The sequence below is a fragment of the Dasypus novemcinctus genome, chromosome 1, assembly GCF_030445035.2.
Source record: "Dasypus novemcinctus isolate mDasNov1 chromosome 1, mDasNov1.1.hap2, whole genome shotgun sequence".
NCBI lineage: Eukaryota > Metazoa > Chordata > Mammalia > Cingulata > Dasypodidae > Dasypus > Dasypus novemcinctus.
In genome coordinates, this window is record NC_080673.1 from 169,262,323 (window position 1) to 169,274,660 (window position 12,338).

Below are 12,338 nucleotides of genomic sequence, written 5' to 3' on the forward strand. Positions count from 1 at the left end.
TGAAACTCTTAACCACAACTACCCGAGCAGGCCAGACTTAAAGGATGAGCCTCTAGAAAATCCAGACTTTGAGTGGTTCACAGATGGAAGCATTTTTATTAGGGAGGAAAATAAAAGGGCAGGCTATGCAGTGGTCTCTCCATTTGAGACTACAGAAGCCCAAGCATTTTTCTTGGGACCTCAGCCCAGGGGCAGAGCTGATTGCCCTCACGTGAAGTTTAAAGCTGGCAGCTGGGAAAAGAGCTAACATTTAAACAAACTCCAAGTATGCTTTCCTTATCCTCCATACTCACTCTGCTGTGTGGCGAGAATGAGGCTTGCTTGCTAACAGTGGGTTGCCTACTGAAGGCTGTTCTGTTGCCCCAAGAAATAGCAGTTATGCGTTGCCCAGGGAACCTGAAGACAGACATTGCTACAGCTAGGGGAAGAGCAGATGCAGCAGCTATTAGCATCCAGGAGCTTGGGAACAAAATTCTCCCTACCCCCAACCATGAGTTCTAATTAAAACCTGGCAGGAGAACAGGCCTCACTTCCAATTAGAACAAAAATGGAAGGGACCTTACTCTGTAGTTCTGATCACTCCCACAGTTGTGGGAGTGTTAAGGTTAAAGGAATTGCCAACTGGGTGCACTTATCCTGAGTGAAGCCAGATGCCCAAGGAAGTGCCAACTCACTGGAAGCACCTGATGGGACATTTGAGTACCAGTCATTGGATGGCCTGAAATACCTCTTCAAGAGACAAAGTTAAGTAGTGTCTGTGTCAAAGCCAGTTCATAAATTGTGTGCTATTCCCTCTACTCTTGCTTCTACTCTTGCCTATTGCTAGGGGGAGGGCAAGCCAGACACTCCTTAAGAAATCTTTCCTCTATTTCCTGTATTTTCTCATCCTACAATGACTAAAAGGGCAGTGCCTCTTCTCATCCTCTTGGTTGTCTTAGGTATAACCACTGCTGTGGGAATTGGTTTGAGAGTTTGTACCAAACCCAGCAGGTCTACCACAATCTCTCCCTAGAGTTGACTAACAGCATAGGAAAACTAGATATGCCTTAGGAGCCCTAAGACAGAAAAAGACTCTCTTGCTGCTATGGTGCTGCAAAATTGCAGGGCATTAAACAGGCTAACAGCAGCATAGGGAGGGACATGTCTGTTTCTCAAGGAAGGATGCTGTTTCTATGAAATTGCTCTGGAATGGTCCTTGACAGCATTCAAAATCTGCAAGATAAAGCCCACCAACTTCAGGAGGATGTAGCCTCTAAAGGCACCTAGCCTCTCCTAGTCTTGTGGTTCAGTATCCTTTTAGTGGGACCATGTATCTTTAAAATTCTGAGTTTATTTCTTCTAGAATCAATGTCTTAGTTATGTGGAGATTTCATCCAGCTCCAACCATGGTGCTGGACTTGTCTTCCCTCCACTGCAATAGAAGAGCCAGAGGATTTTACACCTTGTCAGGTAGGGCCTATTCCCCCTAACCAGCAGGAAGCAGTTACAGAATGACCATCACCCTTCAGCAACCCCTTAAGAGTAAGCGTGTAAATTCTCTGAGCAGGAATGAGGCAGGATAGTTTAGGGAAAAGGAAGAACAAGCTGCAGCTGACACCTGCCAGGGAACATGGTTGTGAGACATGTGGCCTTGAAACCCCACCTGGAAACCTCTTGAGGGGAAGGCTGTAGGAAGGATCCTGTGAGGCCCTGGCCATGAGGTCCCATTCAGGTCAAGGGGAGGCCCCAGATGCCTCTGAAAAGCCTCACCACTGGCCCCCTAAGAACTGACAGGTGGGGTGACCAATCAGAACAGCAAGCAGCTGGGACCCTCCCCCAGCGTTAGGAAGGGGAGGAGTGAATAATGGTTTAATAAGGGTAGCCCTATAAGCCCATAGGCTCTCTCTTCCTAGAGGAGCCTGCACTTACACCTGGGGTGTATAAGTCTGTTCTTTTCTCCCATTTCTCAATAAACTGTTCTTTTCTCCCATTACTCAATAAAATACTGGCCTACCCATGGCATGTTCTTAAATTCTTTTCTGTAACATAGCCAAGAACCTGGAGGAATCCATCCTCCCCTGACTTCCCCTGACTTCAGTTTCTCACCTCACTCAAGGCAAATGCAAAATCTTCACAGTGAATTTCAAGATTAGAGAGCCCTGTGTTCTAGAGTCTCCCCTTCCCAGACTCTCCACTTTGTCCCTACTGTTCCAGGCACATTGGTCTGCTCCTTGCTATTCCCTGATCATTCCAAGAACACTTCCAGCCCCTCTCTCTGGACTACGTTGACTTAGGATGTTCACACGGCTCTATCCTGCCCCTCCTCAGGTCTCCCTTCCAAATCCTTCTTATCAGTGAGGCATTCTCCAAACACACTATTGAAAATAACAAATCCTTCCCCTTACCAGCATTCCCTCGCCCCCCTCCTTTCTCTATTTTCCTCCATAACACTTGTCATCACCTGGCCTACAAGTTATTCTTACTTCTTTGTCTTTTCACCTACCCTCTACCTTCCCCACTTACTTAAGAATGCAAACTCCAGGAAGACAGAGTATTTCATCTACTTCATTCAATTCTAGGGATGAAACATAAGGAATTGACTCACGACAATGCCAGTTTCATATGAGCCAACCTAAGATACCTCATCAGTAAGAGGAGCCTCTAGCACAGAGTGGTACCCAATAGCAGTTGGTGAATAAGTGAATAATTTAAATTTATCAATACTCTAAAGGCTAAAAAGAATTAAATTATAGGGATTTTATGCACATTATTTTTCTTGGTAAGAACTTTATAATCAACTGGTTAGATTTTTTATATAATCTGTAGGTCTTCCAATTCCTATGTGGGGCTGAATACAGATGGATGTGTAAATAAATATTAAAAACATTTTTGTTAATATACTGGGCCTAGATTTTAAAGATATGCTATATGTTTGTCACAGCATGCACTAGTAATTTCAACAGTAATCCATCAACCTCAAAGCATCCTGTGCTGAAAGGGACACTTCCCTATCAGTTGGCAGAATCCGTCTGGATTTAAGATAAGGTTCTTTTTAAAGCTAAATTAAGGCAGTGATTTTGAACAATCACCTGCCATAAAATGCCCTACTTAACTCATCACCACTGTGTTTACACAGGAAGGGGTATTCCTTAGAAAATAATAATGAACTAATAATCATGTTCCCTTGGAAAATCTGTTAATTTGTATCTTATAATGACCATCTAGCTCAAAATTATTGCAGAAACAAATGTTTCCACAGGGAAACATTTCCTATTGGCAGACTTGACATAGGATATTTGGTTTACTTTAACAATGTTTCAACTGCTGTGTTTAAAAAAAATGCCAGAAATTCTAATATTGAGAAATGGACACACTATGATGGAATAAATTACACACTATGATAAGAAAAATCGGGATAATTACTGTAACTGACACAGTAGTCCCTGTTTCTGATCACGAGGTGTTATAGAAATTGTTGTCAAGCCTAAGTCATTCCGTCAATTATCATTTCAAATTATTCACCGTTAATTTGCAGCACTCCTAATGGAAAGCTGGAGAAGGTTTTGTTCTCACACATTGAGGGCAAGGAAACAGTTTAGAAATTTTAAAAATATAAAATGAAAGTTTGCTTTCTGGACCATTAAAAACCCCTTAACAATCACAAATCAGCAAAAATTCTCATATTCATCTATGATTTAATATAAAGCATTAGTTTTTTATACCCACAACAAAACATGGACCTGCAGAAGTTTTCAAACAATCCTCGAGCAGCTTCATGCGGGTCTTGTGGAGCTCTGGGTTGTCCCATTCATCTTCTTCAACTCCCCAGTACAGATCTATGACCTGGGAACACATGGATGAGGCAGCGTTAACTTATCTGTGGGGAAATTGAATTTACCAGTGGGCTTTGTTCTTAGTCGCAATGGCAAGCTAATGTGGCTTTTAACTTTTCTCTTTGCAGCATGTTTTCCTTCAGAGAGGAAAAAATGATTTTGAAGATCCATCTAAAAAATGCTTTTTTACAAAAAATGTCCCCATAATGAGTTGGGGATGAGCATTACAATACCTGCTTTTGTTCCTGATTATACTGTTGACATGGGTCCAGAGAAAACGAAATGCTAAATGTTGGAGGCTTTGCAGCACAGGTTTTCATTACGCTGAAATGATAACAGAATTTCAAGACAATGCTTGAAAGCAGCTAGGATAAGAGTACCACATTATTCGAGACAATTAAATCACAGAATATAATGCTACTGTATACTTAAATGTGGGAAGGTAAAGGCACAAAATGGGCATTAACATGTACTAACCAGAATTCAAGCATCGACATTTCTTAAAAAAAAACACACAACAAAACCCTTATTATCACGCTTTATCTCATGGGGACATTTTGCTTAAGTCTGATGTATGTGGGCCCTCTGGCTTTCATCTATCTAAATACATATATCTGAAAACCATATATTAGAAAACAGTGAAAGTTCTGCATTACTGAGAAGTGGGGATAATAGGATCCACCATCTTCTGACTTCAAAGACTACTGGGGAAGATCTGAGAGTCTGTCAAAACTTTTACACAAGTACACTCCTTTAAAAGTGAAGTGTTATGGAGAACAGCATGGGTTTCTCTCCCATTGCTGTACTGCTATCTGCATAAGGTAACATTTCCAATTGCAGCTTTGAAGAGTTCTTCTTTCCCTTTCTTTGTTTCCAATAAGCAGAAACAAGACCCTCCCCCTCCCTACCTGCCTTCAGTGAAATGGAAGCCCAGAGAGTGGAGGTCCTCCCTCAGGACCCAAGTAGACCCAAGGAACTTTGCATGGTTCCCATCTCTTGGCCCTGGCCCTGACATGGGTGTGTTTGGACCAGGTATTTGTGTATTTGCATTTGAGTTTTTACAGGACTGATAAGAGACATGACAGCTTTTAAAAAAGTGATTCCCCTGGTCTATTTCATGAGTTATATAACACATAAAACTATCAGCACTAATTGGGGGTTCTTCCCCTTAATCTACCTTATAGATTTAATCATACAGTATAAAGGAAGGGGTATCTGAGGTTATAACTATACTAGCCACTACAAGAGCCTCTACCTGTGGTTATTAAATTTAAATTAATTAAAATTAAAAAATTCATTTCCTCAAGTGCTTAATAGCCACAGGTGGCTAATGGTTCCTATCTTGGACAGTGACGATAGGGAACATTTCTACCATCAGAGCTGTCAATTATTGAGCTTCAGAAGAGCACAGACATCATCTGATAATAAAAGGAGAACCAATGACATTGCCTTTCTTTTCACCCATCTCCTTATAAGCACCTCCTCATTAATATTCTTATTTCCACTCTATCCATTCATTCTGTACTGAGGGCCTGGTATTTGTCTAGCACTGTGGTAGACAGAAAAGTGATATAAGATCATATCATAAATGACAGATGGCCAAGGCATCATACCCTCAGCAAAATTAAAGAGTAAAGAAATAACATCTATGGTACATGTTATGAATATTTCTAGGTGCTCTAGATGCCACAGAGTGCCTAGAAGTAAATTAATATCCTGCCCCATTATGATTTATTTATGTTGTTTTAGGATTCATATCTGAACCTTTCTACTTCACTGGCCTGGGAAGATGATCAAAGGGCTGTGGCAAGTGCTGAGAGAGCAGTCTCTGGTGTGTGTGTGTGTGTGTGCAGCAGAATCCTCTTGATATGCTGCTGGCCTCCTGTCCTGAAAGAACCATCACATCCTTGGTCTACTGCTATTCTCAACAATGAGTAAAAAAATCAGCTGGCAAGTAGAGGAAGGGAAGGGGAGGCTAACCTGGTTGGTCAGAGCCTGGGAGTCATTGGGCTTTACTGGCGGCAGGGTCACTGTGTCAAAGTCAATGCCCATGTGTGGTAGGATCGCATGTCCTCTCTGCCACTTCATGTATTCCTGATTCTGGCTGTTCTGACCAATGAAAAAGGCCATTGGGTGGTTCAGTGGACAAACTAAATGGCCAAGGCCAGTTGAATGCTTAGAAGCCCAGACTTGTTTAGTAGAAGACACTGAAATCGAACCTACCCATCTTATTTGGTATTGCTTCTGATTGGGTTGAAGCAAAACACCACTATACAGGCTCTTAGTTTTAGATCCCTACGGAGCTTCCACTAGTTCATAATCCCCTCTTTTGTCTGATTTGGAAAAAAATACCTCTCCCAGACACGTTAGTTCCATTTATCAGAAAATTGTTATGATATACTGAAATCACTGGAAAAAACATATTTTTGACCACCTGCCAATAATTGACAAAATAAATATCTGAATCTCCTGCAATGTGAATGACACCCCCTTAGTTGAGCACCTGTGCACAAAGCCCTGTCTCCATCCCTGTATCTGTGAGTGGATCTATGTGATGAAGGTCTGATTTAGATGTTAGATGGGAAACAGGTGTTCTGTTTTGTTCTTGGGTCTAAGACAAATTTTCAAATCCATTTTTTGCCAGAACCTTTCACTGGGGCATCTTATTGGTTGGGAATGCCAGCAAAGGCCAGTTAGGAGGCATGAAAATGCTAGGTCCTGAACTATGGCAATTTTAGTACAGCTGGAAATGACACCCTTTTAAAGGATGGAACTCTTATGTCTTAAAGAGCAACTAGGTGGATGTCACAGGGGGCAAGGTTGAACAGATGGGTGTGGTTATAAAGGAGGAGTTTCAAAAGGGATTCTAAATGGGAGTTTCTCCTGAGTTGTAGAGAGAATGCTGCCTAATCTTTCAGAAACATAGTAGAAAATGCTCACAGTGGTTGCTACCACTGAATTCCTTAAGTCTTAGCTTCAATGTTTAGCTTAAATGCCACCTTCTGTATGAATTCTTCCCTTACTCCCAAAGGACTTGATGTTTTTCTCCTAAACGTCTAGGATCTTTTTTACTATTTAAAATGACACTTTGCCAAGTTCCACTTTTGGAATGGCAGCACAGGGAGTTTTGTGAAGCCACTCCTCAGTGAGACAAGCATAACTCCTGAAAATACCAATGAAAAGAAACCATTTAAAAGTTTCTGGGAATGGCCCTAGGGGTATACAGCAAATGAAGAAACATTTATACAAGAACATCTACAAAAATATGTAGGAACATTGAGAGTCTGTGGCATCTGAACCACAATCCACTTGCTCCCTCTTCTGTCCCAGCTGAGTATGAAGGAATCTTCACTCCAAGTGGGTGCACTGAAGAATGCAGTAACCCTTCTTCACCCCACTCTCAGTTAACAGATACCATACTTTCCTAGGAGAGGCAGGTTTCTTCATTCCATCAGCTACATGATGCAGAGGCTAAATTCCAGGTGAGTATAGCTGAGAAGTCAGGGTCTGTCTTCATCTTCTATCCAGTACCCACTTACAGGGTGGAGGCTATACCTTAGGTGTGGCACATTAAGACTACTGAGGTCCTGATCGCTCTCAAGCTAGCTCTTTCATGGAATACAGGTTCCACGCCAAGAGACAGAAGCCAAAGAGACCAGAGGCTCCTGCCCTCATCCAGTGCCCTGTTCTTAAAGCATGGGTGTCACTCAGAGAGAAGTGTGCCATTGTCCCTGCCTCTAGCTCCATAAAAAAAAAAAAAAAGGCTTGTGGCTCAGAGCTTTTGCTCAGAGGGAGAGGCAGATCATAAACTAGAAAACTCTGAAACTCTCCCCAAAGGAACTGACTCTTTTTGAAACAGAATGTATGAAAGTTCAAGCCTAAGGCCACTCTCAGAAACGATGGAAAGGAGGGGATTTAGCACAAATAGTTGAGCGCCAGCTTCTCATGTACAACAGTCCTGGGTTCAATCCCTGGTACTTCCCCAAACAAACGAAAAACAATGGTGGAAAACAAGTAAGTGCACCTGGTAGATTCCTGAGAGATAACAAGCTAAATGTTAGGCCAACTAATTTACCAGAGAGAACCAGGGGAAGAGACAGTCAGAAGAGCTCTCCTGGGGTCAGAAGAAACATCAAACACTGACTGCGAATATGAGCCCTGACAAGGAGTCCAAACTTAATTGGACCAGGTTGTGGAACAATTTATGCCCCAGGGCATTGTCAAAAACAACAGAGCAATCAGGTAACAAGTGGGTACACTGAGGGAAAGGGTTAATAAAATAGTTATAATACTACAACAACAACTGTCACCCCCAGGGAACTGAATGCATGTCCCAGGTTGGGCATTGGCGCAATATCAAAGGAATACTGATATTGATGTCAATATCACTGGGGGAGAAACAGATTGCACTAAAATAGTCCAGCTGGTCACCAAAAACATGCACAAGCAAACAACAATAACAAGCCTCAGAGGAGGGAAGGAGAAACAGTATCCATAGTCACTACAATATATAATCCAAAATGTTGCATTTTCAACCAAAAATAACTAGATGCAAAGAAACAGGAAAGTGTGACCCTTACATAGGAAAAAAACAAGCAACAGTGAGAGGGACCAAATGTAGGATTTAACAAAGACTCCAAAGTAGCCCTTATAATTATGCTCAAAGAAGGAAAGAAAATAATAGTTAAAGAATTGAATAAAGGTATGGTGATAATGTCTCATTAAATAGAAGATTGTCAGTTATGAGATAGAAATTATAAAAATAACCCAATGGAAATTCTGTATTTGAAAAGTACAATAACTGAAATGAAAATTCAGTAGAGGAGCTCAATAATAGACTTGAACTGACTGAATAAAGAATGAACAAGCCTGAAAATAAAATGATAGAGATTACATAGAGCCTCACAAAAAGTGGGACACCACTAAGCACACCAACATACAAGTAATAGGAATGCCAGAATGAAAGGAGAGACTGAAAGAACAAAGAAATGGCCAAAAATATCACAAATTTAATGAAAAGCATTATTCTATACATTCAAGAAGCTCAATAAATTCCAAGTAAGATAAAAACAGAGATTCACACTCAGCATATCATAGAAGTAATATTTCTGTATCTTCTGTATCTTGCTGGAATTAAGTTAGTATACATCTAACATAGATTCTGATAAATTAACCACTAAGAAAATAACTTAAAAAATGGTAAAAAGATCATTAAAGGAATTAAAATGTTACAGTAGAAAATTTTCACTTATATTCACTTAATGCAAAAGAAAGAAGTAAAGGAAGAATGAACAAAAAGGATATGAGATACACTGAAAACAAATGTAAAATGGCAGACATAAATTCAAGTACATCAATAATAAAATTAAATGTGAAATGAAGTAAACAATTAAAAGACTGACATGGTCAGACTGGATAAGAAGATCCATTTATGTGTTGTCTACAGAATATACATTACAGATTCAACAATGCAAATAGTTTGTAACTAAAAGTAGGGAAAAATATTATGAAAATAGCAACTGTAAGAAAGTTGTAGTAGCTAAATTAATATCAGGTAAAATAAATTGATGGGAGAAATAGACAATTCAAGAATTGTAGTTGGAGACTTCAATTCCCTTTCAATAAAAGCTTATAACAAATGGGTAGAAGATCAACAAAACAATAGAAGACTTGAAAAATATATAAACCAACTCATCTTAATAGACATCTGTAGAACAGTCTGCCCAACAGAAGCAGAATATGCATTCTTGTCCAGTACACATGGAACATTCTCCAAAAGAGAACATATGTTAGGCCATAAAACAAGTCTAGGGAAGTGGACTTGGCTCAGTGGTTAGGGCATCTGTCTACCACATGCGAGGTCCACGGTTCAAACCCCGGGCCTCCCTGACCCATGTGGAGCTGGCCCATGTGCAGTGCTGATGTGTGCAAGGAGTGCCATGCCACGCAGGGGTGTCCCCCGCCTAGGGGACCACCATGCGCAAGGAGTGCACCCCATATGGAGAGCTGCCCAGCGCAAAAGAAAGTTCAGCCTGCCCAAGAATGGCGCTGCACACACGGAGAGCTGACACAACAAGATGACACAACAAAAAGAAACACAGATTCCCGTGCTGCTGACAACAACAGAAGCGGACAAAGAAGATCACACAGCGAATAGACACAGAGAACAGACAACTGGGGCTTGGGGGAAGGGGAGAGAAATAAATAAATAAATAAATCTTTAAAAAAAAAGTCTAAATAAACTTAAAAGGATTTAAAATACATCAAACATATTCTCTAACCACAATAGAATACGATTAGGAATTAATAAGAGAAAGAAATTTGGGAAATTCACAAATAAGTGAAAATTAAGCTCTTAAGTAACAAATAGGTAAAAAAAAAATCAAAAGGGAAACTAGAAACTATTTGGAGGTGAATGAAAAATGAAGATACAACATATCAAAACATATACACTGCAGTTAAAATAGTACTTAGAGGAAAATTTATAGTTATGAACACCAGAATTAAAAAAGAAGAAACACCTCAAATCAATAACCTAACTTTCCACCTTAAAACTATTAAAAAAAAGAGCAAGATAAATCTAAATAAGCAGAAAAAAGGAACTAATAAAGATTAGAGAGAAAATCAATGAAATAGAAAATACAAAAACAGGAGAAAATCAATAAAACCAAAAGTTGGTTTGAAAATACCAACAAATTAACAACACTTTAGCTGGAATGTCAATGATAAAGAGGAAAGAAGGAATAAAAGTTGAAACATTATTACAGATCTAACAGAAATAAAAAGGATATAGAGAATACCATGGAGTACTGCATGCTAATGAATTTAATAGTTTAGATGAAATGGGCAATTTCCTTGAAAGACACAACAAACTTAAACTGAATCAAGAAAAATAGAAAATCTTAATAGACTTTTGATAAGAGATTGAATTAGTAATCAAAAAACTATTCACAAAGAAAATTACAGGCCCAGATGGATTCACTGGTGAATTCTACCAAATATAGACATAAAAAATTAATACCAATTCTTCATAACCCCTTCCAAAAATAGAAAAGAAGATAATACTTCCTAACTCATTCCAAACCCCAGTACCAAAACCAGCTATCACAAAAAAAGAGAAATACAGAACAATATCTATTCTAAATATAAACACAAACATATTCAACAAAATCCTAGAAAACATAATCCAGCAACATATAAAAAGGATCATACAACATGAAATGTGAGGTTGGCTTTGCCTCAAAAAATCAATTAATATAATAAATCATATTAGTAGAATAAAAGACAAAAACCACAATCATCTCAATGTATGAGGAATAAGGATTTGCCAAAATCCAACAACTTTTCATGATGAAAACAGTCAACAAACTAATAATAAAAATGAACTTCTCTAATTTGATAAAAATTACTTAAAATGGATAGCTAACATCATACTTAATGGTAAATATCTGGATGCTTTCCCATTAAGATGAGGAACAGGACAACAATGCACACTCTCACTATTTCTACTACAAGTTCTAGTCAGGGAAAATTAGACAATAAGAAGAAAAAAAAAGAAAAAGAAAAAGAAAAAGAAAAAAATACATCTAATTATGGGAAGCCAATGTGGCTCAACTGATAGAGCATTCACCTACTATATGGAGGGTCCAGGGTTCAATCCCCAGGGCTTCCTGACCTATGTAGTAAGCTGGCCCACGTACAGTGCTGCACACGCAAGGAGTGCTGTGTCATGCAGGGATGCCCCTGCATAGGGGTGCCCCACGTGCAAGAAGTGCAGTCCCTAAGGAGAGTCACCCCACATGACAAAAGCACAGGCTGCCCAGGAGTGGCGCTGCACACATGGAGAGCTGATGCATCAAGATGATGCAATGAAAAGAGACGCAGTTTCCCAGTATAGCCAGATAACGCAAGCGGATGCAGAAGAACACACAGTGAATGGACACAGAGAGCAGACAATGGGGAGAAGGGGAGAGAAATAAATAAATAAATCTTAAAAAGAAAAAAAAAGGCATCTAGTTAGGAAAAGAGGAAGCAAAGCTATCCATATGCATTGATGGCATTATCTTATATAGAGAAAATTCTAAGAAATCCACTAAAAAACTATTAAAACAAAAAAACAAGTTCAGCAAGTTTCAGGAAACAGGATCAATATACAAAAATCAACTGTATTTCTATAGAGTTTCATACACAAATGAAATTAAGATTATAATTGCATTGACAATGGTATCACAAAAGAATAAAATTCTTAGGGATCAGTTTAACAAACGAAGAGCATAACCTCTAAAAAGAGCGAAATGTTGAAACTAAAGAAGAAGAGCTAAATAAATAGAAATACTTCTGATGTCATTATCAATATTACTATTAATATTTATCTTAATTAAAATGGCAATTCTCCCCAAATCAATCTATAGATTCAATAAAATCCCTATCAAAATATCAGCTGGTTTCCTTACAGAAATTGACAAGCTGATCCTAAAATTCATACTGAAATTAAAGGAACCCAGAATAGCCAAAGCAATATAAAGA

The 12,338-nt window shown here is 39.2% G+C and overlaps 1 protein-coding gene across 3 annotated transcripts in view; it reads right to left on the minus strand.

Annotated features, from left to right (window-relative positions):
* NWD2 (NACHT and WD repeat domain containing 2) overlaps positions 1 to 12,338 on the minus strand; it is a 233,294-nt gene that overhangs the window by 106,555 nt on the left and 114,401 nt on the right. Inside the window, exons 3-4 of one of the 3 annotated variants that reach the window (XM_071217107.1) lie at positions 4,046 to 4,136; positions 3,706 to 3,822 (exon numbers count right to left, since the gene is read on the minus strand). In XM_071217107.1, the coding sequence (XP_071073208.1) occupies positions 3,706 to 3,822; positions 4,046 to 4,136 (208 nt within the window). The remainder of the gene's footprint in view (positions 1 to 3,705; positions 3,823 to 4,045; positions 4,137 to 12,338) is intronic. The other 2 variants (XM_058299876.2, XM_071217109.1) reach the window with 2 other exon arrangements.